Raw genomic sequence first — 26,398 nt, 5'->3', positions numbered from 1 at the left:
TATTTTGTTTCCAAATAGGAGAGATAGTCTGCTGAGGCTTGAATATATGTGGAACACAGTGGTGCACCATACCTAGGGGAGCGAGAAAAGTCAGTTTGACGCTCTGTGTCCTCAATCCTTTGTTTCACTACAATTTTCGCCTGATCGTACCCTAACCCGAGTAGTGAAAGTGAGGAAAAGCCTAATTTTATAATTTCCCTCTTGGTGGCCCACAGCCACTGGGATTTAAAATTGTCACAGACACCGTACACCATTTGAGCAATTGTCTTAGCTTGGAAGAGTTTGAGTGCTGCTAGAACAAAATAGGCTCCATTGGAGCGATGGAATTTGAGTATATTGAGGGCACTTCTCTCCCCATGTTCGCAAGCTGACTACAGTGTTCGTGCCTTGATCCTGAAGCCTGAAAAGTAACTCCCAGGTATTTGAAGGACTTCACCTGTTCTAACCTCTTTCCAGCTAAGCACCAGGTCCTAACTCTGGGGCGATTGCTGAAGGCCATTACCTTAGTTTTTAATTCATTTATTACCAGGGCTTCTTTCTCACTGTATTTCTCCAGGCTTGCCAGGGCTCTGTTCAGACCGACAGGGGTTCTGGACAGTAAGACCACATCATCAGCATAAAGGAGAGCAGGAATGTGTGGTGTGACATCTTAATCAGAACTATGTATATTCTGAGTTTTTGAAAAATTAAAAAACTCCCACACCCCAAACAAATTCTCTCTGTGTGAATCATGTGCAATTTGAAGAATTAAAGTCAGTTTGCTTACTTTTCATGATTCTGTTACTGGCTTCTAATGGTGACAGTGATAAAGTGTTTTTTGTAGAGCACTAAAAATTTGTCCTGCACAAGACCAGTTGTTCCCGGCCCTAGGGAAGCACGCCTGGCCTCGACCAGGGCCAGGGCCTTTTCGGTCCTGGCCCCAACCTGGTGGAATGAGCTCCCGGGAGAGTTGCGGGCCCTGCGGGATCTTTTAACGTTCCGCAGGGCCTGCAAAACGGAGCTCTTCCGCCAGGTTTATGGTTGAGGCCGGGGCCGATAATATAGATCTATGCCCCCCCCTTGGGATTTGGGATTGGGACCCGAAGTAAACATCATCAGGACCTCCTCTCCACCCGCCAGTAGTGGGAAGGGGGGGAAGTTGAGTTGCCGATCTTTGCCATGCTGGTAATGTTGGTAATGTTATTATTGTTTTAATGGGGTTTTAATGGGGATTTTAGGATGCTGTAACCCGCCATTTCCCGCAAGGGAGTGGCGGGAAATAAAGCCAATAATAATAATAATAATAATAATAATAATAATAAGTTCTTCTTCCAGTTCCTAGGTGGTACTCTTCTGGCTTCCTCAGTTTGGTTTCTGCCTCCAAGGGAGAGCAGCAAGCTTAGCAGCCAGTGTAGAGTTAGCGACCTTTCTATTTTCTAATTATTCTTCAATTACTCGCTTTCTATCCTATTATTCCTCCTCTGCCCCTTCTTAAAAAAAAAAAAAAAAAAAAACCCTCTCCTCAACCTCTACCTTCTGCACTGGGTGTGAATGTCATTAAAGACCTATTCACCCCCCAACAGTACTTCAGAGCCACAAGGATAGTAGATGACCTTCTTTCCAAAGGGGAACTGGAGGTACCCATGGAGCCTATGAACCCAGGAGCCTTGCACAGTGGGGGGTCCGCCTTGGGCTATCCCAAACCCAGCTGATGATGAGCCGAGCTGCAAAAGCACCAAGAAACAGAAGAAGAATGAGGTGCGGGAAAAGCCCAAGGAAAAGGCGCGGAAGACTTTGAAATCTCTTACACCATAACAAAGAGCCTCTTGTGGCGCAGAGTGGTAAGGCAACCGTCTGAAAGATTTGCCCATGAGGCTGGGAGTTCAATCCCAGCAGCTGGCTCAAGGTTGACTCAGCCTTCCATCCTTCCAAGGTCGGTAAAATGAGTACCCAGCTTGCTGGGGGGTAAACGGTAATGACTGGGGAAGGCACTGGCAAACCACCCCGTACTGAGTCTGCCATGAAAATGCTAGAGGGCGTCACCCCAAGGGTCAGACATGACTCGGTGCTTGCACAGGGGATAACTTTACCTTTACACCATAACAGTTATGGTGTTGGGATTTAAAAGATGCCAAAAGTAGAACCTATAATCAGGTTTTTATTTTGCATGTTCTTGAAGTATTTTGATAGTAGAAAGATAGAGACCTGTACTTGCTTTGATTATTAAGGATATGATGTGGATTCGAGGCATTGCTATGAGAATTGTTCTTCTGTATCTGGCCAAAGCCCACCTAGAGTTATAACTTTTAGTTTTATATCCTAAGTTATAAATGATGATTATTTTTGTTATTGAATTGGTTTAGGTTCCATAGAACAATAAGTATTATATTGTTGTTGTTGTTAGTTGCGAAGTCGTGTCCGACCCATCGCAACCCCATGGACAATGATCCTCCAGGCCTTCCTGTCCTCTACCATTCCCCGGAGTCCATTTAAGTTTGCACCGACTGCTTCAGTGACTCCATCCAGCCACCTCATTCTCTGTCATCCCCTTCTTTTGCCCTCAATTGCTCCCAGCATTAGGCTCTTCTCCAGGGAGTCCTTCCTTTTCATGAGGTGGCCATTTCAGTTTCATCTTCAGGATCTGACCTTCTAAGGAACAGTCAGGGCTGATCTCTAGGACTGACTGGTTTGTTCGCCTTGCGGTCCAAGGGACTCGCAAGAGTCTTCTCCAGCACCAGAGTTCAAAAGCCTCAATTCTTTGACGCTTGGCCTTCCTTATGGTCCAACTTTCACAGCCATATATTGCAACTGGGAAGACCATAGCCTTGACTAGACACACTTTTGTCGGCAGGGTGATGTCTCTGCTTTTTAGGATGCTGTCAAGATTTGCCATAGCTTTTCTCCCCAGGAGCAAGCGTCTTTTAATTTCCTTGCTGCAGTCCCCATCTGCAGTGATCTTGGAGCCCAGGAAAATAAAATCTGTCACTACCTCCATTTCTTCCCCATCTATTTGCCAGGAATTGAGAGGGCCGGATGCCATGATCTTAGTTTTCTTGATGTTGAATTTCAAGCCAACTTTTTCAGTCTCCTCCTTCACCCGCATCAAGAGGCTCTTTAGTTCCTCTTTGCTTTCTTCCAGTGGTAATGGATAGATGGGAAGGAAGGAAGGAAGGAAGGAAGGAAGGAAGGAAGGAAGGAAGGAAGGAAGGAAGGAAGGAAGGAAGGAAGGAAGGAAGGAAGGAAGGAAGGAAGGAAGGAAGGAAGGAAGGAAGAAATTTTCCGCCGAACGTCTAGTTTTTCCTCATGGTTATCTCTAAGCAAGGCTTGTGTTGATAATACTAAACTTTTAAAAATTTGGGATAGGTAACAGGCCTTCAGTGTTCTGAACGATGAGGATTAACCAAACCTAGATTTATTCCAGGAAGGAGATTAGTCATGGGTGTAGGTAGGGCCAGCTTTACTCTTGGACAACTCGGTAGTGACCGTAGTCATGAGAGCTCCCTGTCTGTTAGAAAGCAGGGACCCTTACAATTATTTATAGATAATTGTTACAGGTTACTGCAATGTGCTTAATATAGGATTTCCTTGAAACAGGGACCAGTGCGGAGTTCTCAGATGATCAATGTTAAAAGCAGTGGCATGATTAATTTTGGTTGCTGTTCAACATGGACTGCTCAGAGGCTCCCTTCACTGCAGTCACATTTGATTCTGACCTAATGTACAAGTTTAGCCTGCATAGAAAATATGTAGCTGCCTGTATGCCTAATAGATATATTATCTGACTCAAATAGTAGTTTGTAGAACAGTTTTCTGGGGTTATACCAGTGAAGTACTAATGTTGCTCTCTGTGTGTCATGTGAACGCATTAAAATAAAACAAGACATGAGTTTCTGGTCTGTACATTTCTGGCTTGGCTTAGTACCAAAACCATCGCTTGCCACTGCATTCCTCTTTTCCTAAATCTGCCATGAGTTATAGACATTTCAAGGTAGGAAAAGTCTGACTGGACTTTAAGCAAAGAGATGTAACTTGTTTTGCATTGAAATGTGCAATACAGATTTCTGATACCATTGTCCTATTTTCCCTACCCAGTTAGTTGAGATGTGGGTAGGGCATCATGTTTCAGTATTTATGGTCATTTTTGTTTGGCAAGGTTTCCCTCTCCATGCTTTTTAGGCTGCTATGAGAGATTATTAGGAGATTTGGAGTGAAGTGTCATCTGTTTGTGATGATATCCGTGTATCTCCCTTTCATCAGAATCCAATGAGGCAGTTAAATATATTAAATTGGTTTCTGGAGATATGTAATGGGCTGTATTAGATCCAGTAAGCTGGTACTGCTTATGTTGCCACCAGGGATGGATTAGGGAACTGGCCTTTGAATAGGATTGCACTGCTCTGAAAGAGGAGATTTATGTGTTGAGGGTGCTATTAAATTTACTTCTGCAGATGTCTCATCTCTGGCATATAGTATCTTTGTGTAGTTTTGGTCAGTGTGCCTGCTGCAGGCTTTCCTCATGCAGCAGGATCTGCCTGTGGTATCAGTACAATGATCCAACTGCAATTGACTTTACAGGGGGCTGCCTCTGTTCTCCCAAACTGAGAATGGAAAAGAGGAATTGTGGAAATGGAATGTGGAACTAGCGGAAATCCTTCTTGTTCCAAAGCTCAGTAGTGGGATTTTTGAAACCCCATTTTAATCTTGGAAGGCTGGAGGAGCATTGCGCCGAACAGGTGTAAAGGCTTGGTCTATCTTTTCTTTGGTCTGTGTTTTATTCATTTCAATAAGATAAGAAAATGACTTCATAGGTCTAATAGATCATGTATGCTGTCCCAGAAAGCGGATGTAACAAGTACACTTTCTTGTGAAAAAATAATGGAACAGGGGGATGGATACAACTGTGTAGGTTTGCTTATACATCTCTGTACTTTCCTATAAGATTTGAAATTTTCAAATATTCAGTTACTGTTTTTGATAAATTGGAAATTGGAAATTTTCAGCAATGTGCTTTTTTTTGATAACCCTACTGTTTTGAACAGAACATAAGCAATAGACCCAACCCTTTCTTTTTGCATTTAGTATTTTGCCCATGTTGATCCATATATTATTTATATTAGGAGATTATTAAAGATTTGAAATAAGTCACACTGAATTCAGTGGCATTTGGTTCCTGGTAAATACACAGAGGTAAGCATTGATATGTGCATCTAAATGAATGCAACATAGCTAAAAAGTATAACAAATTGGTTTTGGATTAGGTTTGTTACCTGTTCTTTAACAACAGTCAGCAGAAGATGAAAATTAGATAGACAGAATACAGGAATGAAATTGAACATGTTTACAGCTTTTTGAAACTTTAGGCCTCACTTCAAGAAGGACGTAGATAAAATTGAAAGGGTACAGAGGAGAGCGACAAAGATGGTCTGGGGCCAAGGGACCAAGCCCTATGAAGATAGGTTGAAGGACTTGGGAATGTTCAGCCTGGAGAAAAGGAGGTTGAGAGGGGACATGATAGCCCTCTTTGAAAGGTTGTCACTTGGAGGAGGGCAGGATGCTGTTTCTGTTGGCTGCAGAGGAGAGGACACGCAGAAATGGGTTTAAACTACAAGTACAATGATATAGGCTAGATATCAGGAAAAAAATTTTCACAGTCAGAGTAGTTCAGCAGTGGAATAGGCTGCCTAAGGAGGTGGTGAGCTCCCCCTCACTGGCAGTCCTCAAGCAAAGGTTGGATACACACTTTTCTTGGATGCTTTAGGATGCTTAGGGCTAATCCTGCGTTGAGCAGGGGGTTGGACTAGATGGCCAACTCTATGATTCTATGATTCTATGTGATGCTTATAACTCCTTCTAAGAGCCTCTTGTGGCGCAGAGTGGTAAGGCAGCAGACATGCAGTCTGAAATCTCTGCCCATGAGGCTGGGAGTTCAATCCCAGCAGCCGGCTCAAGGTTGACTCAGCCTTCCATCCTTCCGAGGTCGGTAAAATGAGTACCCAGCTTGCTGGGGGGTAAACGGTAATGACTGGGGAAGGCACTGGCAAACCACCCCGTATTGAATCTGCCATGAAAACGCTAGAGGACATCACCCCAAGAGTCAGACATGCCTTTACCTTTTTATAACTCCTTCTATAAGTTTAACCTTGATTTCCTCCACTCTTTACTTTCTGTGTTTTGTTGGCTTGTTTTACTTTTCTGTTTCATGTTGGTTTTCCTCCACCTTTAAAAATGATCTTCTATTCATCCCTTTCCCACCTCTTCTAGCCCCTATTCAAGCTAAAGAAGAGGGCGAGCTTTTAGGATGAAGGGGGCATTTTACAGTAATGGTTTATTCTGTAAATTGACAAATGTAAATAAAAACAGTAAAAGTGAGCAGACTGGATTTTTCTTTAAAATTTTCACAGGAACACTTAGTCAGTCTGGATGAGCCAGCCTTGGAAGTTGGGGACCAAGCTCTGCGTAGACAAGAGCAAGCAAAAATCATTCGGTTCGAGAGGCAAGCGGAAGAGTTTCTCCATGCAGTCTTTTATCAAAAAGGTTGGTCTTGGTGAAAGAATAAACAGTGATTTAACTCACTTATATGCTAGGTTTTGTGGTCTTTTTAATACTATTATTTGAAGTAGAAATATGATGCCTTTGTGAAAGCTGTCCAGGGTTTTCCCTAACAAGGCCTATTATGCACGGGGGGAATAGCACACATTTGGGGTGGAATGGCAGCAACTAAAATTACCGATAACGCACGGTGCTGGCTGCAACCGGCCGCAGATTCAGTGCATGCCGCTGAAAAAGCGCAGCTTCCGGGTGACCGGGGCGCAACCAGAAGCAGTGCCGGGGTCGCCACATGCATAATCAGTTACTCTGGGTTTTGCTGCCGTTGCGTCCCATCCCGTGCATAACCGGTGTGCTTCCTTTCTTCCCCCTCTGTGTTTTCCATGTGACCCGAAATTGCTGCTTCGGCGGCCGTGCATAATGGGCCCAAGTGATGCATTGATAGAGCTGACTGCATCCCCTGCTAATTCAAAGAGATATTTAGAGAGCTCAAAACACATGTAATCATTCTCTGATTCTGATCTCTAACAACTGTCTCTGTTCCACAACTTACATGTAGCAGACTTTCTCCACACTAACCTCCGGTAATTTTTCCCCACTCCTAATTCATTTTTATAATTGGAAAAATTGAAATAGTACTCCCCCCCCCCCATTTCAAAGTAGTTCCTTTCTGCATTAGAAGGCTGTGGCACTGCCTTCTCTGGACAAGTCAGAAATGCTTCAGATATGAGCCTTGTTAGCTAAAAGCAAGAATAGACCAAGGTGATACTCCTTCCAGGAGTCTAGACAACTAAATTGGAATGGCTATATACAGGTTAGAATGTATAGTAGCCAAGAGAAGACTGCCAAGACAGTTGCTGATCTTTCATGGACCCTATCTAGTTAGTTTCTGAGGATGTTCTCTTGATCAGAGAATCCCAGGGCCAATAAACTTGAGGCTATAGTATGGTACCATGTCAGAGATAGTAAACACAACTGTTTCTGTGATGTCCTTTCTCATATTGAATTGTTGTATGTGATGTCCATGTACTGACATCGTTGATCACTGGAGCTGATTGCTAGTATTTAGGGCATAATTTAGGTACCCTTTTGTTCTGCAGCTTTGTTGAGAAGGTCTTGTGCCTGGTCTTCCTTCTATTTGGTACCATTCTGTGAGAGCATAGTGTTTTGCTCTTGCTGCTCAAAAATCACAACTGTAATTTTAGAGTTCTTGGTTCAGGTTATTTGATGTATATTTTAAAAACTTTTTTTAAAAAGTTGCATTAACATTAAAAGCTATCTTCAAAGTTGTTCCAAATTACTTCAGTTCTGTTAATAATTTTTCATAATAATGATATGCTTGTTGTCTTTTCTTGCCTTTTAGTAATATTCTTCTGAGCTCCTGTACCATATAGAGATGTAGTGGAATGTGTAAATTGGTTGTAGCTATGATTGTAAATGTTTGAGAAAGAATAATAGTGTGATCTTGGTAACTCGCATTTAGTTATGACCCAGTGGTGCATATGCTTGTCGAACTCAGGATGTGATACAATTAGAAAAGGTTTGTGTATCTCATATTTTTCGGAATCTACAAACCATGTGTCCATCTGTTTTTAAATCTTGATCCCTAATATTTTGTCAAGACAACAGCAGTTTGTTTGAACCTAAAGTTATCATAGGTAATTGCATGTGAATGCCTTGATATATTTGATGAGGTTCTAAATGTAAATAGGATGTAAAACCTCAAATGAATTATACTGAGCTCAGTGAGACTTCTGGATAACTGTGCTTAGATCAGGCTGCTGAAACATCAGAATATGTTATATTTTACCTACTTTTCTAGGTAAAATAAATACAAAGATACTTTCATTCATAGAGTTCATTTTAAGTTTTTTTTCCCCTTGGGAAAAATGAAATATGTGCAATACTTACTTTCTGATCCAGCTTAAATTAATTTTACTGCTTTAACTATAGAAAATGCATCATTTTAAATTTCATCTTTGCAATAATACTGCTTGCATATTTATGAAATGTAAAAGTATAAATGGGCTTAGTTTTCTGCAAAAAATAGTACTTGAGAGAACACTCCATGCTACTGAACCTCCAGAATTTAATTTAAATTTTTACATTGGAAAAAGTATGTGTGGGAGTGAGAGTCCTCAGGGAAAAAAACAAGGGAAAATGTATAGTCCAATTCATCCAATTATTTTTCCTGGGCCTTCACAACTTTAGTGTGCTATCTAACCCAAATTTACCTGTAAACATGCGCAATTTGAATAATATGCTGAAGGACTTGTAAATCCTATTATTTCAGTGGAGAAAATTAAATATGTGGCCTTTCTAGATAATGCGCATGCTTCACTGATAATGATTCTTACTGTAGTATCTTGGCAATTCAGAATTAGAATTCCGTTAACTAGGATATCAGGAGGGTCTACTTGATCTGTTGGTGCAAAGTGCAACTGCAGCAATCAATAATTTTATGAACTTTTGGAACAAATAAACAAAAAAATGTGCCCCCCCTCGTTTTATTAGGAATTTAGTTAATAGTTAATGTTTTCTCCTTCCTTGTCTCCAAGGAGGTTGGGTTACATAGTTCCCTTCTTTCTCTTCTGTACCGTGTCCAATCTTGGTAGGTTAGTCTGAGCAATGACTACACTCCGAACTTTATCACTGAGTTTGAACCCAGGTCTTCCCAGTTCTATTAGAATTTATTTACTCCCCACAGGCCACAAATCTTAGTTAGTCATACAAATCAAATAAATAATAAATAATAATAAAATTTAGGCTGTAGTTCAGAATCTCAAATTGTGAAGATTGAATGTCAGTTTTACCAATACCTGCATGTGGGTATCATAGCAAAATGACTTGACTAAGGCCTCATAAAATGGGGAATATTTTGGGATATCCTGTGGCAGGGAATAGAGCATGGAAGCACAGCAACAACCCCAGGTTGTGCCAGATGAGAACAGAGGTTTGTTGTGATTCCTTCATGAAGCCTTGATTGAGCCATGGGTTTGAGCATATATTTTTAATTGTTGCTCCTTGGCAAATATATGTATATTAACTTAAATGTGTAGATGAAAAAATTGTACTGTATATAACTTCTTAATTGTTTTATCTCTTAGACAGTCCTAGGGTCTCTGACCCCAACATTCCCCTAGTGGCTCGCGAGATCATGCAGCGGATGATCCGACAGTTTGCTGCTGAATATACCTCAAAAACTAGCTCTACTCAGGACTCCAGCTCGCCCAATAGCACAAAGAACCAAAGCCTGCTGAAAGCATCTCTGGTCGCCTCATCCCCTGTGGGTGCAACGGCTCAGAACCCTGTGCTCAGCAAACTTCTCATGGCTGACCAGGACTCGCCCTTGGACCTTACTGTCAGGAAGTCTCAATTGAACCCTAGTGAACAAGGTATAGATGTTTTGCTTATATTTACCAAAGCATCTTGCAGTTCTCTTCAGTATGCTAGCCACTAATGGCTAACTGTATATCACTCTGGATTCAAGATGGACATAAATGGGTTGGTCATACATTTTAGAACAGGGGAGAAAGTGTTGAAGATTTGTATGAATGAAACTGAATGGTCATATGCCTGTCTTTTAGTGAAAGCATTCTGTATGAATTAAGAGCACCAAAACAAAGAGATTTTATGAGTATGATAACATACTGCCAACCTTCCATGAAGTGATTTGGAGCCCAGGTTATGCATGAAATGTATTGGAAATAATAGTGTTAGTAGAATGTCTATCAGTGGAAGTAGAATATTCATACTGTCTTACTGCAGCTAATTCAATATAAATAGTTTTGTTTACTCTAATTGGAGCTCTTAATTTTGTGGAATCCTTTTTGCAAACCGTGTGCAAAGTTAATGTTGCAAATATATATATTTGGGGTTCTTGCATTGCTTTTAGATATTCAACACTATACCAGACCTTGACTAATTTTCTTAGGTTGTAGGAACCATCCCAAAATTAAGGAGTTAAACTAATTTTTCATCCTTCAGACTTTTGTATTTTAATGACTATATTTTAAAATTACTGTTACCACAGAATCTAGTCTTAGGCTCATGTACTTTTCTTGTAATTTTATTAGTTTTAACAGGGGTAGTAATATATAAACAAATGTGGGTGTAACCCTAATTATTATCATCACAACTAAGCTAACTTATCCCGAACCTCAAAATTTCATTACTTTTAAAAGCTCCACTTAAATTGAAAGCAGCTGATTAAAAAAATTAATTCATTTGCCATCTTTGAATGGTGTAATACTTATATAAACAAGCTATGACAAGAATTTCATGCATATACATTATTATGTCATTATAAACATATTCTAATGGTAAACAAGAAGCTTCGTAGGTACCACAATATAATCATTATGGGAACAGCTAGGAAATTTTAGCATGGTATGACAACCCGGCACCAGGGATTTGTCAAGCCCTACCCTTTACAAATAGAGGGATATCCAACTGTTTTGAGCATGTGAGCGCTTTTGGAATTCTGACACAGGTTGGTGGACACAACCACAAAAGGGCAACCACAGGAGGTGAAAACACCCACAAAAAAAGTCACCTCAGGAAAAAGAGCCAACCATACATACATGGAAAGCCCAAGGGCAGGGACATAATAAAAAAAAAATTCACTGGGAAAGAGGGGTGTGAAAGAGAATAAAACCAACACTGTAGTGGTAACTGCCACTCAAACAATGTTATTTTAATCTGCACAGCCAATCAAAATTCCTGCTCGGCAGGAGTTCCAGTTGCTTTACACACTTTCTAAAAACATTTGCTGGGTGCCAGGAAAGGTGTTGGGTGCTGTGGTGCCTGTGAGTGCCATGTTGGGGACCCCTGCACAAGAGACTGAATGTTGTCTAGTGTGAAGCTATTGTTAAAATTCTACAGACTTTGACTGGGCTTGGTTTTCACTGACAGTAACTCTCCCAAAGTCCTTTAGTATGCTCCAGAAGTACTCTGGAATGATAAGACCTTATTGCTTCCAGGTGATTCCAAAAGCAAGTTTAAGGTCATGCATTAGGTCTCTTTTCTCCCAAATTCCTACTTAAGATAAAGGGCAAATGTTCATCCCTGAAACTGTTTGGTGGCCTTTCAGGCATCCAAACAGCGAAATCTCTTGTTGCTTCCAAACTCAAATAATCTTTCCCTTTGTCTGCTTGACTCTGATATAAGATTGTATCCAATAAGAACTATGAGCTGACTTTTCAGGATGGGACTTCATGCCTCTACATTCTGCTGTAGACCCCTGCTTCCTAAATCATTATTCCCTGGGCATGGAAGACCTCCTAGAAATAGAAAGCATTAGGCATATTGTTAGATTTGTAAAGGGAAGGAGAACAGGTGAAAATTTAGCCTCCCTGATGGCAGAAATGCCCTTCTGCCACTGAAAAATACTATAGTAAGAATCCATAAGTTCCCACTGACCCATTGTCCCCACTGATGACTTGACAGCCATATAGTAGATCCCTGACAGTAGTATTTGTTCAGTGTCTGTCCTGGGAAAAGGTGGGACATAGATATATTTTAAATAAAATCTTTTCTACTAGGTGTTTAAACGATGATTGCTGCTAAACATTTAACAATTGTTAACATTTTCCCACTCTATGTAAAAGTAAGCATTATAGTATATTATCTTCCTTTCTAAATGAGCATAAATTTGTTGATTTGTGCTTCATTTAAAATATAACATGATCCCTTACCACTCTGGTTAATTATTTCTCAGTTAACTGTGCCCATTCCTTCAGTCTTTCCTTAAATGGCTGGCTTTAGACAGTCAAACACAAGCCTGATATGTATAATTTTTCCATTAAGGGAGAACCAAAGCTTGAATGTACTCCAAATGAGGTATTAGTAGTGCTAAATCTTGGAGTAAGATAACAGAAAATGGTATCAAAAAGTGATAAAAGAGATGTACAAATAATTCAGTTACATGCTATCCTCTATCCTAGAGGAACCTATCCTATATGTGAGCTGTTGATTTCCCATTATATCTTTTTGTATTTTACCTTTGTCTTTCTCTTCACATTGGTTTAGGAATGTTGTTTATAAAATGGGTTCAGTAATTATGAAACCAGAACATACTTGTAAAGTGTCAAATATTTACAGATTAATTTTGATGCCTTTTCATTTATGTGGATATTCTGTGGACTAATGTGTTCTAGGTTCTGAATACATGAACTGTAAATATGACCAGACATCTCCATGGTGTCCCATTATTGTATTTACTAATAGAGATCGGTCTTTTCTCATATAGGAGACAAAATGATTGATAGACTATACATTTCTGGATAAGATTTTCTGTAAAGGAGGTCTAGATGTCTCTTAACATAACCACATCTAGGTCATAAATTTGCTGTTGATACACTAAGCTGTGAGACTTTACAACATTAAATATGGTGTTCTTGTGGTGCTTAAAGTTATCTTTTGTTCCAGTGTTAGGAATCAAGTTAGGTCTTGTTGTGTATTTCATATAGCCACTCTGCTTGAGGAATATGGGCATTTATGAACATGACAGTAGAAGGGAGTCATATGGGGTAGATATAGCAAATTCTCGTAGCTGATTTCTTTGCACTGCATTCAACTGTAATCTGCTGACTGCCTTATGAGGATTGATAGTAATAACATATAGCTTGGTGTCTTCCAAAATTGTAAGGGATTTTAGAATGGCTGTAAACCTGTGGTTTGCAGGTTGTCACTTAGAGAAAATGGCTGCCATAAACTCATTGGTCTGGAAACTATACAAGAAGCCTGACTAAACAGTAAAACCAGCGGATAATGTATTATTGTATGGGTTTTTATGTGTGTGTGTGGGGGGGGGGGGGAATCTAGTCATATGACTTTCTGGGCTCCAGCTTATGTTCTTGGAATATGCATGGAGTTAGCACTGCTGACTGAAATATTTCTGTTCTGACTTCATAAAATCTGACTCTCCTAATAAGAATGTAGGGTGCAGAGACACTTTTTTCTCAAGTGAGTGACCCAAGGACAATTTGGATCTTTCATCACATACAGACTTGCCCATATTTGATTTGTGTTTGGTTTTACCCATGTCTTCCTATTCTCAAGTGACTATCGTGTCTCTGCAGACGGAGTGCTTGATCTGTCCACTAAGAAAAGCCCTTGTGCAGGCAGCGCCTCCTTGAGCCATTCACCTGGCTGCTCCGCTACTCCTGGGAATGGGTAAGGGAAATTCTTATGTTCATTTTGTTCAATTCATAGGCCTTAGGTCTAACAACAGACTGAGGTAGAATACTTCCTCCCAGTTTCACAGGCTGAGGGTTTGTTTTTTTTTTACCCTTCATAGTGTTCTATATGCCTGTACAGAAAATATTTTTTCCACTTTTCCACTGTCAAATCAGACATATAATGGGCTTTTAGAAACATTTAGCTATATCAATGACATACATATATATATACGCGGTCTTTCAGCTTTAAAAATGTAAAGCTATGGACTGATATGATGGTCAGCATCCCCAGTGCCTCTCAGATCATTTGTGGTCAGGGCAACTAGTGCTTTCACAGTAATCTTGTAAGGTATCAGTTATATTAATCATCGCCTTCACATGATTATACATATGGTAATTGTGGTTTGCATGATTGTGACTTTCAGAAAGTATTACAGCAGTTGTGCAAATTGTAGCAACTACATATATAGGTTCCACATTAAGGAACCAATATATACATATGATGCCTCCTCTGATCCCTGCTGGATTGTGAGCCTGTTTCCTATCTTATGTGCTTCCCCAAATGGTCATATTGGGGGTTGCTGAGGAATGTTTCATTCAGGGATCAGAGTGTTCAGGCTAAAAAGCCAAAACAAATAAGGTGATTGAATAGGAAATGCACAATATTGATTAGTTTGTGGTGTAAATAACTGTTATAGGATAAGTTTGTCAGCTTATGTTTGTTGTGGCTCATTAGATTTATGTCAGTTGTAGTTGTATTTGGGGGAGATTTTCCAGATGATATACAAAGTAGTTAAGCATTCCTGGTACTGTTATTACTTACATATAGTTCAAGCAACCTGATATATTTAGGTGTTCGCGTTAGTAAGGATAAATCTCCAGGGAATAAAAGTTATTTTGGGTAGTATTTTGGGATGCATGGATCATAAATGGAATTTTAAAATGCTGTAACTAATCTTCCTTAAGTATAAAATGACTGGATTTAGATGTAGAATGATGTCATCTTAAAGTTGTTGGATTTCTAGTTACTTAAAAATAACTGTGGCTGACAGTCACTGTCTTCAGTTAACCTATAAAACACTATAGGATAACTACAAGGTAGAATTTAAACATTTCACTTTTGGGCCTGCTTAACCCTGAATTCCTAAAGTCTGAGGAGGGGGTGCCCATCATGGGAAACAACCTGTTCTTTCATTTTCTGAAATTGTGTGGTGTTAAAAAAAAAAAAAACATACACACACACATGTTCTTCTATGAATTTTTGAAGGTCATCTTCAAGAAATTAGCTTGTTTTGTTCACTGTTAAGGCCAGACTAGATGGGAGTCTTGAGATCTGTGAATGAGTCTCCTAAGCATTTTTCAGCTGTAAATAACAGCTGTTAGGGCTGCCTGATTTGACTATCTTTATGGAAAACAGTTTAACTCATTTTCCCATGCTAGTTTCTCTGTCTTTAACTCCCCCCCCCCAAATGTAGCTCAGTGGGGAAAATATAGAGGCAAACTATGTGTGTGCCTGAGCAAGGGAAATCTGATGGGGCGTTTGAAGTCAGGAAAGTGTATGCCAGGAAAAGGTACTCCTGTATACTGTGGTCCCCATCTAAATCATAGGACCTTGTGGTGGTTTACCACTCAGGAAAACCATTCACTGATCTACCAGTGTCTTGTCTAGTATGGTCCTTTAGAAAAGGAGTTGGCATTAGGAGGTGTTGCCCTTCATCTTGCAAAGTTTGTTCCTATGTCCGGACAGTGGTCCATTGCCATGTAAGTAGCTGAAATATATATAATAAAAATGCTCAAAAATTCATTAGACAGTTGAGGCTAATATGGGTTTTGCTTAGTATGTATGTGGAGTATTTGTTTCCATACTAAGACACTTCACATTGTGTGAGTCTAATGCCTAATAGACATTTACTAAAAAAAAATAAGGAAACCCAAACCTCACCATGCTTTCTTCCCTCTGCTTTTCCATGACCAAACATCTATATGAAGGCTTTCAAGGTGGGAACAGTTTTATTTAAGATAACATGGTATAATATGCTTTGTTGAAATGCTTTACAAAATTTAAAAGAGATGTGTATAAAGCAAGTTATTATCTGATCTTAAAATAGTGCTTTATAAAGTAGACTACCTTCTCCAATTAATCAGTTACATAATACATAGTAGTTCTACACCATAATTCTTTCTTCCTGCCTTGGAATATGTGAAACAATATGGAACTTACATAGCTTTAAAAGAAAATGGAAACCTGAGTTGTGCAGCATTTTTATTTTAGAGTAGTTTAGTTTTTCTAATCTAGTGTGTAAATGCAAGGTAAGCAAACACCTTTTATTTCTGCTGAGTGCTTTAGATGCTGAGCAGCAACTATAGCATATAGTGTGAATGCATACCCTCCAGAGTTCTCATCATTTTATAAAATGTGCAGGTGGCTGGTATGTGTGTGTTAGAGTGTATGTGTGTGTTGAATTTGTTGCATTTTGTCACTTGGCTTACTCTTTTATTACTGTACTTGTTTAGTGGTAACGTCACACTAGTAACACAATCATGCATAGACTCTGGCAAATAACTATTCATTTCTAATCTATAATTAAGATGCTATTTTCAGACACTTGCGCGAAGCCTTTTCTGCTCCAAGATTTTGTGAACCCAACCAAAGACCAGCTGACAGGTTTCATTTTTCTTTGCCCAAAAAGCTTCTTTGTTTTTGAACAAGTTTTTAAAAACTGACTGCTGAGACTTAAAAAAAAAAATAAAAATCCCACAAAAGTGATGTTACCCAAGCAAGGCCTTCTAATAAAGGAGTGGCCCCCTCACCCATCCCTCCTTACCTGTGCAAGTCCTGCTCACATCAGTTTCCTTCCATCCAATTAGGCGTCCTGGGAGACCCAGCCAGCACCATGCAGAGGGACTTCGGAGTGGTGATGGGGTGCCCCCGAGAAGCTGGCAGGATGGAACCAGGGAAGGGTCTGGCCACTCCACATCTCTCAAAGTTCCATTGGCTCGATCACTGCAGATAAGCGAAGAACTGCTGAGCAGAAACCAGCATGCTGCAGCTGCCAGCCACGGGCCGTCTGGGCTACAGAATCATGGACAGCACATGATACTATCCAGGGAGGCTTCTTGGGCAAAACCACACTACGAATTCAACTTCACTCGCATGAAATTCAGGGGAAATGGTGCACTCAGCAACATCAGTGACCTTCCTTTTCTTACAGAAAACTCAGCCTTTCAAAAAATGGCACTTCAAAGTAAACAGGATGGGAAAAAGGACATGAGCCATTCAACTCCTGTGGATTTAAAGATACCACAAGTTCGAGGCATGGACCTTTCGTGGGAGTCCCGTTCTGGTGACCAGTATAGCTATAGCTCTTTGGTGATGGGTTCACAAACGGAGAGCGCGCTAAGTAAAAAGTTAAGGGCTATCCTTCCGAAACAAAACAGGAGGAGCTTGCTGGATCCCGGACCAGATTCCTGGGGCTCAGATGCTGAGCAATCTACCTCTGGACAGCCATATCCCACCTCTGATCAGGAGGGAGATCCTGGCTCTAAGCAACCTCGGAAGAAAAGAGGCAGATACAGACAGTACAACAGTGAGATATTGGAGGAAGCAATCTCTGTGGTGATGAGTGGGAAAATGAGCGTCTCCAAAGCTCAGAGTATTTATGGGATCCCCCATAGCACCCTGGAGTATAAAGTGAAAGAGAGGCTGGGCACTTTGAAAAACCCTCCAAAGAAAAAAATGAAATTAATGAGGTCGGAGGGACAAGATGTCTCTGTAAAGCTTGAGATAGATCCCCAGGGAGAGGCAGCACAGAGTGCGAATGAGTCAAAGGATGATTAGGGATGTTGTAGAGTGCCAATTACTTAACAAACTGGGTGAGCACTATGGCATTGTTCAACTCCCACTGCATGCACCCAACTCCCCTTCGGTCACTGGGTGCAGGACATGTTCCTTTGCAGTTCAGCAGAGACTTGTATGGACATGGGGAAAAGAGTGCTCTGAATGTTGCATATTTGTAAATTTTCTGGCCCAGTATGGCTTAGAGCCCTCTTTTTGTGTTTTGTTTTTGTTTTTGGCCTTTTGCATGTTTCTCTAATGTTTTATAGAGAATTAAGTTACCTCACAAAGAATGCAGACATGGAAGTGGACTGCTTGCCTCTTGAGCCTGCATGGACTTTCAGTTATTTTATTGAGTTTGTTTTTCCCATACTCCCCTCACTTCCTTGAACTCTAGTACCAGACTTTGAAAACAAAAACTGGATGATTATTTTATAATTGGATTTTATCCCTTTTTTCTTCTTGGATCCAGTTGGCTTGGGGAAAAAGTTAAACTTTTAAATAATGGTTGGTCTTTTTTATTCAGAAATGGGTGGCTACAACCCCTATTAGTTTGGTCTAATTGGAAGTGTTTTCTTTTAAATTCAACTTCTTTACCATTTGCAATCTGCTTAGTGCTCACCCGGAGGGGAGGGTGGGGATGGGGATGTGGGAACTTTACATACACTACCTTCAGAATGCTTTGGTTAATTTGGTTAATTCCTTTGAAACACTACCTTCACTGTTTGTTTGCTCTTTTATAAAGGTGAGAGTTGGACTTGCCTGCTTGAGGATGTAGCCTTATCTCAACAAACTCCTTGTATTCAGGAGCATCAGGGTACACTGAATGATATATTAGGGTATTCCTCACTTTAACAAAATATGGCTTTGTGACCTACATGCTTTTAACAGATTGAGTTTTGAGTTTGCTAAACTGTGTGGTTCCTCCAGCTAGTTTAAAGAATTCTCTTCTGGGGGATGGGAATACATATAATAACTTGCTGTAATCTTGTCCAACTCTCCCCCTCCCCCCCAAAAAATGAAAACATCGCTGATTTCTAAACATTACAACCTCAATAATCTGCCTAAATAGTCATGTAAATGAAGGATCTATGTTAACGTTCAGGGAAGAAATTTTTTACAAATGTTAATAAAACCCATGATCAGATCAACCTGATCTGGCTTAGGCCAAGCATTTTATCTAACTGTAACATTGTCAGGGTTGAACACCCAATGGGTGTTTCCTTTTTTAAATAACTACACTTGCCAGTAGCAGGAAGTGTTTTTGCATATCCTGCATTTTTATTTTTGTTTTATTCACTATTTATTTAATAGTGGACTAGCACACATTCACAGCTATTATAATAATTATACTAGCACTCCTAAATCCTACAGTTCAGGGTTTGTTTGTTTTTTAAGTTACAGAGGCATCTGATCATTTTCTTACATTAAGCTTTAAAGCTTTCTGGACTTGCAGCTTCATTGAGTCAGACTCACTGTTTCTTCAGGTAGGGAGGCGCAGCTTGATATTAGCTGTGCAAAAGATCGAAAGGACTCCGTTCTCCTGCTTTGTACAACCAAAAGAGGCAATTGGATTTATATACGAGACATCTTTAAACATTATTTTTGATTAGGTATCTTGTGTTAATGACTGAAAGTGCATGCTACAGTTCATCGGAAGAAGGTCTAGATAGCCCCGGGGCTGCTACTTGAATTTGGGGATGATTAAGTTAGCCTTCTTGCTTAGTTGATTGCTTCCCAGCAACCCACTGTATTCAAAGGTTAGGCACACCATTGCTGTCATGTTAAATATGCACTTCTCATTCTTGAGAGAGACTGGGCTTTGCTTTTTTAGCCCACATATGCTTTGTACTACTGTTCTTAGACTTTTTTTCCTTTTTTTTTTTGGCATCTTAATGTATTTCCATACTCAAAAGCAGAGTTCCCTTAGCTATCTAGTTGTCATCTCAGTACAGAAACCTGTTTAAAGCTCCATAGTGGTGTAGAAACTCTGCAATATAATCCAGTTTCACTGGAAATTGCAATAAAAATGCACTGTTTTAAATTTATGGTTTCATCTGCTATCGAAAGTGTGGGAGATGGTTGCTGCAAGCTAGAAGTGTAACACTTGCATAGTTTTACTGTCAGAGGTTTAACCTTTTGTGGCTGTCTTTATTTAAGTGATGTTTGAGTTGAATTCTGTAAAAGCTTGTCATAGTTTATGTGGAGTGCTCATTTTACTTACCTAAATATTTTTTATGTGTATCATTAAGTGGATGACAATCGTGCAGCAGAAAAATGGTGTGCCTACCCTTTAATGCTGCAGTTTTGAAAGAGAACTACTTGTATGTCATTTCAGATCGTAGGCTGAGAACTGTAAATAGATAATGGTAGTTGCATATTCTTACTTGCTTTGGTTAGATAATGAATTAAACAACCAAACAGTTAGCTTTCTCAGATTAAAGTCCTGGGACCTGACGATTGTAAGATTCCTGTCTGCAAAGCTTTGAAATATAACATTTAATATCTGTGATCACTTCCTGTTCAGGTAACTTTACCCCAGAAGCTTTGGAACAACCATATTTCCTCAAAAGGTCTCTGTTTAAAACAAATAAGGAAAAAGGTTATTTTTAAAGCACTAATTGCATTACTTTGGTAATTGCAATATAAAATAGCCATTATTGTTTTGTGACGCATGGTTGAAATTAGTTAGTAGTCCCTTTCTAAAATTTCCGAAGCCTCTCAAAAATAAACAAAAAGCTGCTGAATATTCAAAAGATATAAATATATATTTTACCTTATTGTAGGTTTTGTAAACTTAGTCTGTAATATTCAGGTGCACCTTTTTAATGTTAAACTTTGTTTTAAGAATTCATCTCACCTGTTCTCTCCAAGGTGGCTCATCCTGTGGCTGATATCTCACTCTAGATCCCTCAGTGACCCACTGAAGTCAGACTGCTCTGATAGGCGCCTTTGGTGTAGCTTTGAGTAGTATTTGGGAGCATCTTAAGTGTAGAAGAAATGGAATCAGTGTTTATCCATTAGCATGCTTAATTTTCTGCCGACCGGAAGTTTGCATGGCCAAAATCCCCAACTGACCATTGTTTGGTGTGGGACGATGTGGTTTGCTGCTGTCTTTGTAAGAGAAGCCTTGTTCTCTCCTGTTTCCAGTAAATGGATGCTCCTGTAATTTGTATGAGAGATAGGGATTTAGGCCTTGTTTCCCTCACTGCTTTAGAGAAGCATGTTAAGGGAACACTAGACAAGTGCAATCCTCCAGAAACAGTGAGGTCTGTGGGAGAAAGATTGGGGCATTTTTAAACACTCATTTTCTCTCACTCCAGGGGGTTCGTATTTGGAAGAATTGTGGTGTATCTGTTGATGGTGCAGTTTGCACTTGGATGACAGAAAGAAACTGTGAACTATATTTGTGACAGCCTCTGCTACTTCAGGCCAGATATCATGAAGGATAGGTTCTCCCTCTACTCCCAGCCTAAAAGACTAATGTTAGAGTGTGTGTGTATAACGTTAAAAATCACGTGTACTATCGTACTGGAATTTAGATGTTGCTTGGTGACCTTTTGCTGCAGCAAGTTATACAGATGAGTAAGGCTTAGTGTTGTAGGGGTACTAGTGTGGAGTTAATTATCGTACAGTTCTGTGGAGCGAGCCCAGTGTGTAGAAAATGTATCATTTTTTTACTTGGACCTGTAAAATGTACTTTCCTGAGATTCTGGAGATCTGAGATACACTATTACCTCTTTGTCAGCCATTCTAAAACCTCATTTCTAGTGCCCTAGGCTGCCTGCTTTTCAGTACAGCCATCAAGAATAGCAGTTGTAGGGTCTGGACTGTTGGCCTTTATTGTAGAAACCTTTGTAAGCTCCCCAGTTTCTTAAACTGACTGGAAGAAGGCTCCCTCTGGAGTGCTTGAAATCCTGTTCTTGCATCAGCCAAATACTCTTCTAACTGGCCCCAGGACTGCTCCATACTGCCTCAGTTGCTCCACTGCTGCTCTGCCTCCAAAGGAAAAGCTTAGTTTGAATGTTTTCTTAAATATTTTCTAATGCAAATATGGAGTCATTTTTAATGAAAACTTTAAAATGAAATGTTTTAATGTGGTAGCAGTACTGTTCTGCTTAGTTCCCTAATGGCTCCAGCCAAAGCTTTTTCACACACACAGGGCAGTTTGAAGCAGTCGTGGCCTCAAATGGACACACAGCTTATTCGGAAACAGTCAGGAGTGATTTATGTTGTTTCATGGAAAGCTGTATTTTTAATATTGCCTCCAAACAGTGGCTCTAATTCTAATACGAGTGGCAAAATCTGTGTTCTTTTGGTAAGCTACTTATAGTACTTCTCCCAAATTTGACACCAGTGTCAGATTTCGTTTAGTAATTCTTTTGGTGACAGGGGAAAGCAGATTCCTTATCCTAAGTATGTAATCATCAATTTAGAATAAAATCCTTATGAAGTATTTGTGAAAGAGGCGAGTAAAGGTATGGCATCTGAACAGGTGGGTGAAAAGTACTTACCAGTCCCCCTTTCTTTATCCCAACGCACTTTGCTAGAGCTCTAAAATAGAAACTTAAATAAAAAGACTGTCTCTTTTCAGCCCCAACGGTAGGGTTAATTTAGCTGCTAGCCAAGACTACTTGAAGAACTTGCACAGTTCACAGCAGAAAAGGTTGTCATAAAAATTGTGTGCAAAATTATCACGTAAACAAAAAGAAATGCATTTAGGAAGTTCTAGGGTGCCCATATTTTGATGTGGATCAGGTATTTTGTGCTTTTTTCCTCTTGCGGTTTCAGAGTCGCCATTTTTTTAAAATTGTGAACTGTTTCAATTTGCCTGCTGTCTGCAAATTACACTTTATAGCTATTGGCTTTTATACTACTTGGCTGTCCAGTTGCTTTTAAACTTTATTAAGAACTTTTACAGGCTTGATCAGACTGTGTGTTATAGAGATAATCATGATCTCTCTCTAGTCTTCACACATTGTTTTAGTCTTAGGTAAAGTTTGTGGTTTAAATGCTGTTTACTGTTCCAGAGTCGTTTTGCAGTTTATATTGCTAAAATGTAATGAAACTGCTGAGATCTATAGTAGGTGAACATTTTGGTAAATTGTCATGTTATAAAACAGAGGTGGCTAAATTTTGGCTTGTGAAGCACATATAGATCCTGGGCAGCTTAAGAATGTAAATAGAAGTTGGCTTTGTGGTGGAGGTTCTAATGCACTAGAAATGTGTTAAAGACTTACTTTCCCCCCTCCAGCTGGTCCCTACACAAGAAGGTGAAGGGAGACAAAGATGATGCATTGACAGGTATTTTGCTTTTTGGGGTTGCGGGTGAAAAGGGCAAAAGAAGCAAAGTAGTACCAGATTAACCAGGAATTGGAGATGAGCAAGTAGTGGGTCTTCTTTGAGTTTTGAGGAGTATTAGGGGACTGTGGACAAGGAAAGAAATTTGAGGAGATATTCTTTGGCTCTTTACCCTGATTGTAGAAGTTTGGCTAAGAAGTATCTTGTCAATAGTTGGAACATAGTAAATGAACAATCATCGTGTAGCAGTCAACAATTTTGCAGTTGCAGCATACAATTTAATTGGAAGAAGCAAGTGTTATAATTTATCTTTTAGGACTTTAACCTGTGGCAAATACTTAAATGAGCCACAAATGAACACTCACAGAAAGGAACACTACAAGCTTTCAGGCATTGTAGTCTCCATTTCCTTTACAGGCATATAGATTTGTCACAGACACAGACTATAACATTTTCAGGTTTAGACCTTCAGCCCTGCAGAATTATTCTTACTCAGGTAATATCCTGAATACCACCCATTGTAAAATATTCAATGAATAAGCCTGATCACAAATGAATCCTTACTTAATTCCATGGTGTCTAAAAATCCCCAGGTAAAGGTTTTCCCCCCTTTTTACACAATATATACATTATATGGATCCTTGGTGAAAAGAGAAAATTTCCCCTGCTAGTGAAATTTTGACTTAAGTATTTCTTCTTTGACTTTAAAATTATGGACATGCCACCTTAGCCTCTAAAGTAAGCCCACATTTGGTGCTATATTCATCAAACTTCAGACTTGATGAATAATAATCCTCACAGTCCATTAAAACACTTCTGACCTGTTGTTTTTAAAAAAAAATCAGAAAAGGGACCTTTCAGCACTTTTTACTGTTACAATTCGAGTCTTAATTTATCTAGTCTTCAGAATCTATGGTACTGTAAAAGTTTCAATCCAGGTTGATTGATTTGCTTTTAGGTCAGATGATTTCTGTTGATGGTAAACTATGTTTGAGAATAAATACCAGTTTTATAATGTTCAGGCAGCTTTGGGCATATGTGCCTGATGTTTTAAGTAAACATTTCAGTAGACCATTTCAGGACTTTAAAATTTGGGGTCTAAGTTTGGGACGCAAAATAAAGTTTCCCAATGAAGAATAGTTTTAGACCATTGTGTAGCGCTCAGTTTGAAAGTATATCACTAGGAAAATGGGTAGGGATTCTCTCTCTCCCTTTGTCTTCAGGGAATGAGCAGTATTTAGAATCTTTGGCTGAAATTCAAGCCTTTTTACCATGTAAATTTTTAATATAAACTCACTGACATGCTTTTTACATCAGAGGACTGAAAATGGATCTTAATGTTTAAGTTGTGGAATGGTATATTTCTTAAATGAAGGGGGAAAGTAAAAAAACTAACTAGATTAGCATACCAGCATTAGTAATCTTAAGGGATTTTAGTATGTAATAGGAAAGTCTTTGATTAAAAATCTTATCTTGAATTGCTAGTCTGTAACTAGGTGCATTCTACTTTAGCAGGTGAAACTTATTTACTTGTTGAGAGAGGGTAGATGGCGGCTGTCATGTGCCCCAGCATCAAAAAAACAGATTACAGACAGCAACCTCTCTGAGTCCCATTTGGTAGTATTAGCCATGGGATTTTTGCTTACGGCAGCTTACTGCTGCTTAAACATGTATAAATACGTTTTGAGTGTTTGCTCATAACTCTTTCTAACCTCCACTTGTTAAATTGTCAGATGTTGGTATTTTATCAGTCCGCAGTGTAAGTTCTAAACTAACGTGCTTAGGATTCCAGCTTGTACACACACTGTTTGAAAACCCTCAGGGACAGTTTACACACTACCCTCACTCAATTCAGGTACTTGTACACTATTCTTAAACCTAGCAGTGACTTGCATTTTGTTTTTGCTTTTCTTTTGATGTGCTGGTAGCACATCCTTGATGAATGTCAACTTAAACTCAGTTCAGGTATCCAGGTATAACTCAGCCAAACGGATTTTAAAGCTGCATATTACTCTCCAGCACGCAGTGCCTCAGACACGTAGTGGCATTCTGTATATTCAGTTATAACTACTGAGCAAGATCGCATGGGGGTTCCTGATTATGTATTGTAAGAAATTTCTATATATAGTATGTGTATTATGTTATATACATATATATTATATATGTAATCTTAAACATATATATTTTAAAATGCCACTACCAAGCCAGCACAGCTAATATCAATACATTCCTGGCTGCCTCTGTATATGATCCAGGGGCAGCTTCTCAGTGTGGCTGTGGTTTCTCTTTCATCCCAGGTACTTCTAAACTTGAGCACTGGCCCTTGGATGTCTGACCTCTACATTCTAGTTATGCAATGTCTCTAGGAATTCTGTGCACTGGCCACTGTGATGGAAGCCAATGGGCCAGGTGGGCTTGAGTTTACTAGTAACCCTTCTGCCAAAGTTGGTGTTTTATGGCAACAGTGTAAACCGTTCAAATAATTGGCAGCAGCATATTTATTTTGGGAGCAGATGATCACTCCATCACTTGGCCCTGATCAGGTGTCTCACCTCTTGTGCCGTGCACTAATGATTAATGTGCTGGCATTTTACACCTGTAATGGTAGTCCTTGTTGCTGAACACTCAACAGGATGTGCAACACATCAAAATAAAGTTTGCTGTTTGCACCAGCTTGTGTGTCTCTGTGTCAGCAATGCCTCTGCTCTATTATTTGATGCTTTACACCTTAGAAAGTTCTATTTATGTAGAATATGGAAAAATGGCATTTTTCACAGACCTCTAAAAGTACAAGTGTCATGGAAAAATAAAGCAGGAACCCCCTTTTTAATCTATGGACCTCATTTCAATATACTGTTTACAGTTTGACGGAATTGTATAATTTAATATTTCTCTTGTACTGTAGTTTGTATTTATTTACAGATTTTTTTGTACTGTGTGATTTGAACTTTTTTGTTCCTTGCTATGATCAACATTTTATGTAGTAGAGCACTTATGATCACAAATTAAGGTTTTTGGTTTGATTGCACTACATTAATTTTAATGCAGTTCTGATTTTTGACTGGACTAAATAAGCTGTGTCTTAATGTATGTGATAAGTACTTATAAATTTTTAATTCATGTGGTCCATTTTTTTTTTTGCATTGTATGTCAAAAGCGCTGATTCTCTCGTTGTGCATGTGTAAGGGTTAACTGCCCTGTTGTATTCTTTGGCCATGTCATTTTGGAAACACATTCCCAGCTGTAACGTGTATGGTAGTTTTCACTGGATGCTAGACTTTTCAAAACGACTATTCTTCTAATAAATTTTGTTGTGAAAAACTTGAATGGTTCAAAGCACTGGTTTCTAGTGTGTCTTTTTAAAATGTTCTGTTCTTCTGTGATGTCCTAGCTTACAGAGCAGTACCTGGGTCGGCCTCTGCTTGTACACAGAAATAGATATGCTACTACTGAAGTGATTTTGCTGACTGAGTATTTGGGAATGCCAAAATGTATTTGTCCAACTCAGCTTCCCTTCAGTGACATTTTTTACTCTTTCCCTGACCATCTTTTAATT

General features: G+C 39.4%; 1 protein-coding gene across 1 annotated transcript in view; it reads left to right on the top strand.

The window, feature by feature from the left end:
- LCOR (ligand dependent nuclear receptor corepressor) overlaps positions 1–26,169 on the top strand; it is a 64,389-nt gene extending 38,220 nt beyond the window's left edge. The window contains exons 4-7 of the mRNA XM_077349460.1: positions 6,381–6,513; positions 9,633–9,920; positions 13,608–13,701; positions 16,575–26,169. Of these exons, the coding sequence (XP_077205575.1) occupies positions 6,381–6,513; positions 9,633–9,920; positions 13,608–13,701; positions 16,575–17,544 (1,485 nt within the window). The 3' untranslated portion in view covers positions 17,545–26,169. The remainder of the gene's footprint in view (positions 1–6,380; positions 6,514–9,632; positions 9,921–13,607; positions 13,702–16,574) is intronic.
- Positions 26,170–26,398: the final 229 nt, after the last annotated feature.

Source organism: Paroedura picta, chromosome 8, assembly GCF_049243985.1.
Source record: "Paroedura picta isolate Pp20150507F chromosome 8, Ppicta_v3.0, whole genome shotgun sequence".
NCBI lineage: Eukaryota > Metazoa > Chordata > Lepidosauria > Squamata > Gekkonidae > Paroedura > Paroedura picta.
This window is presented reverse-complemented; position numbering and strand designations above follow the sequence as displayed.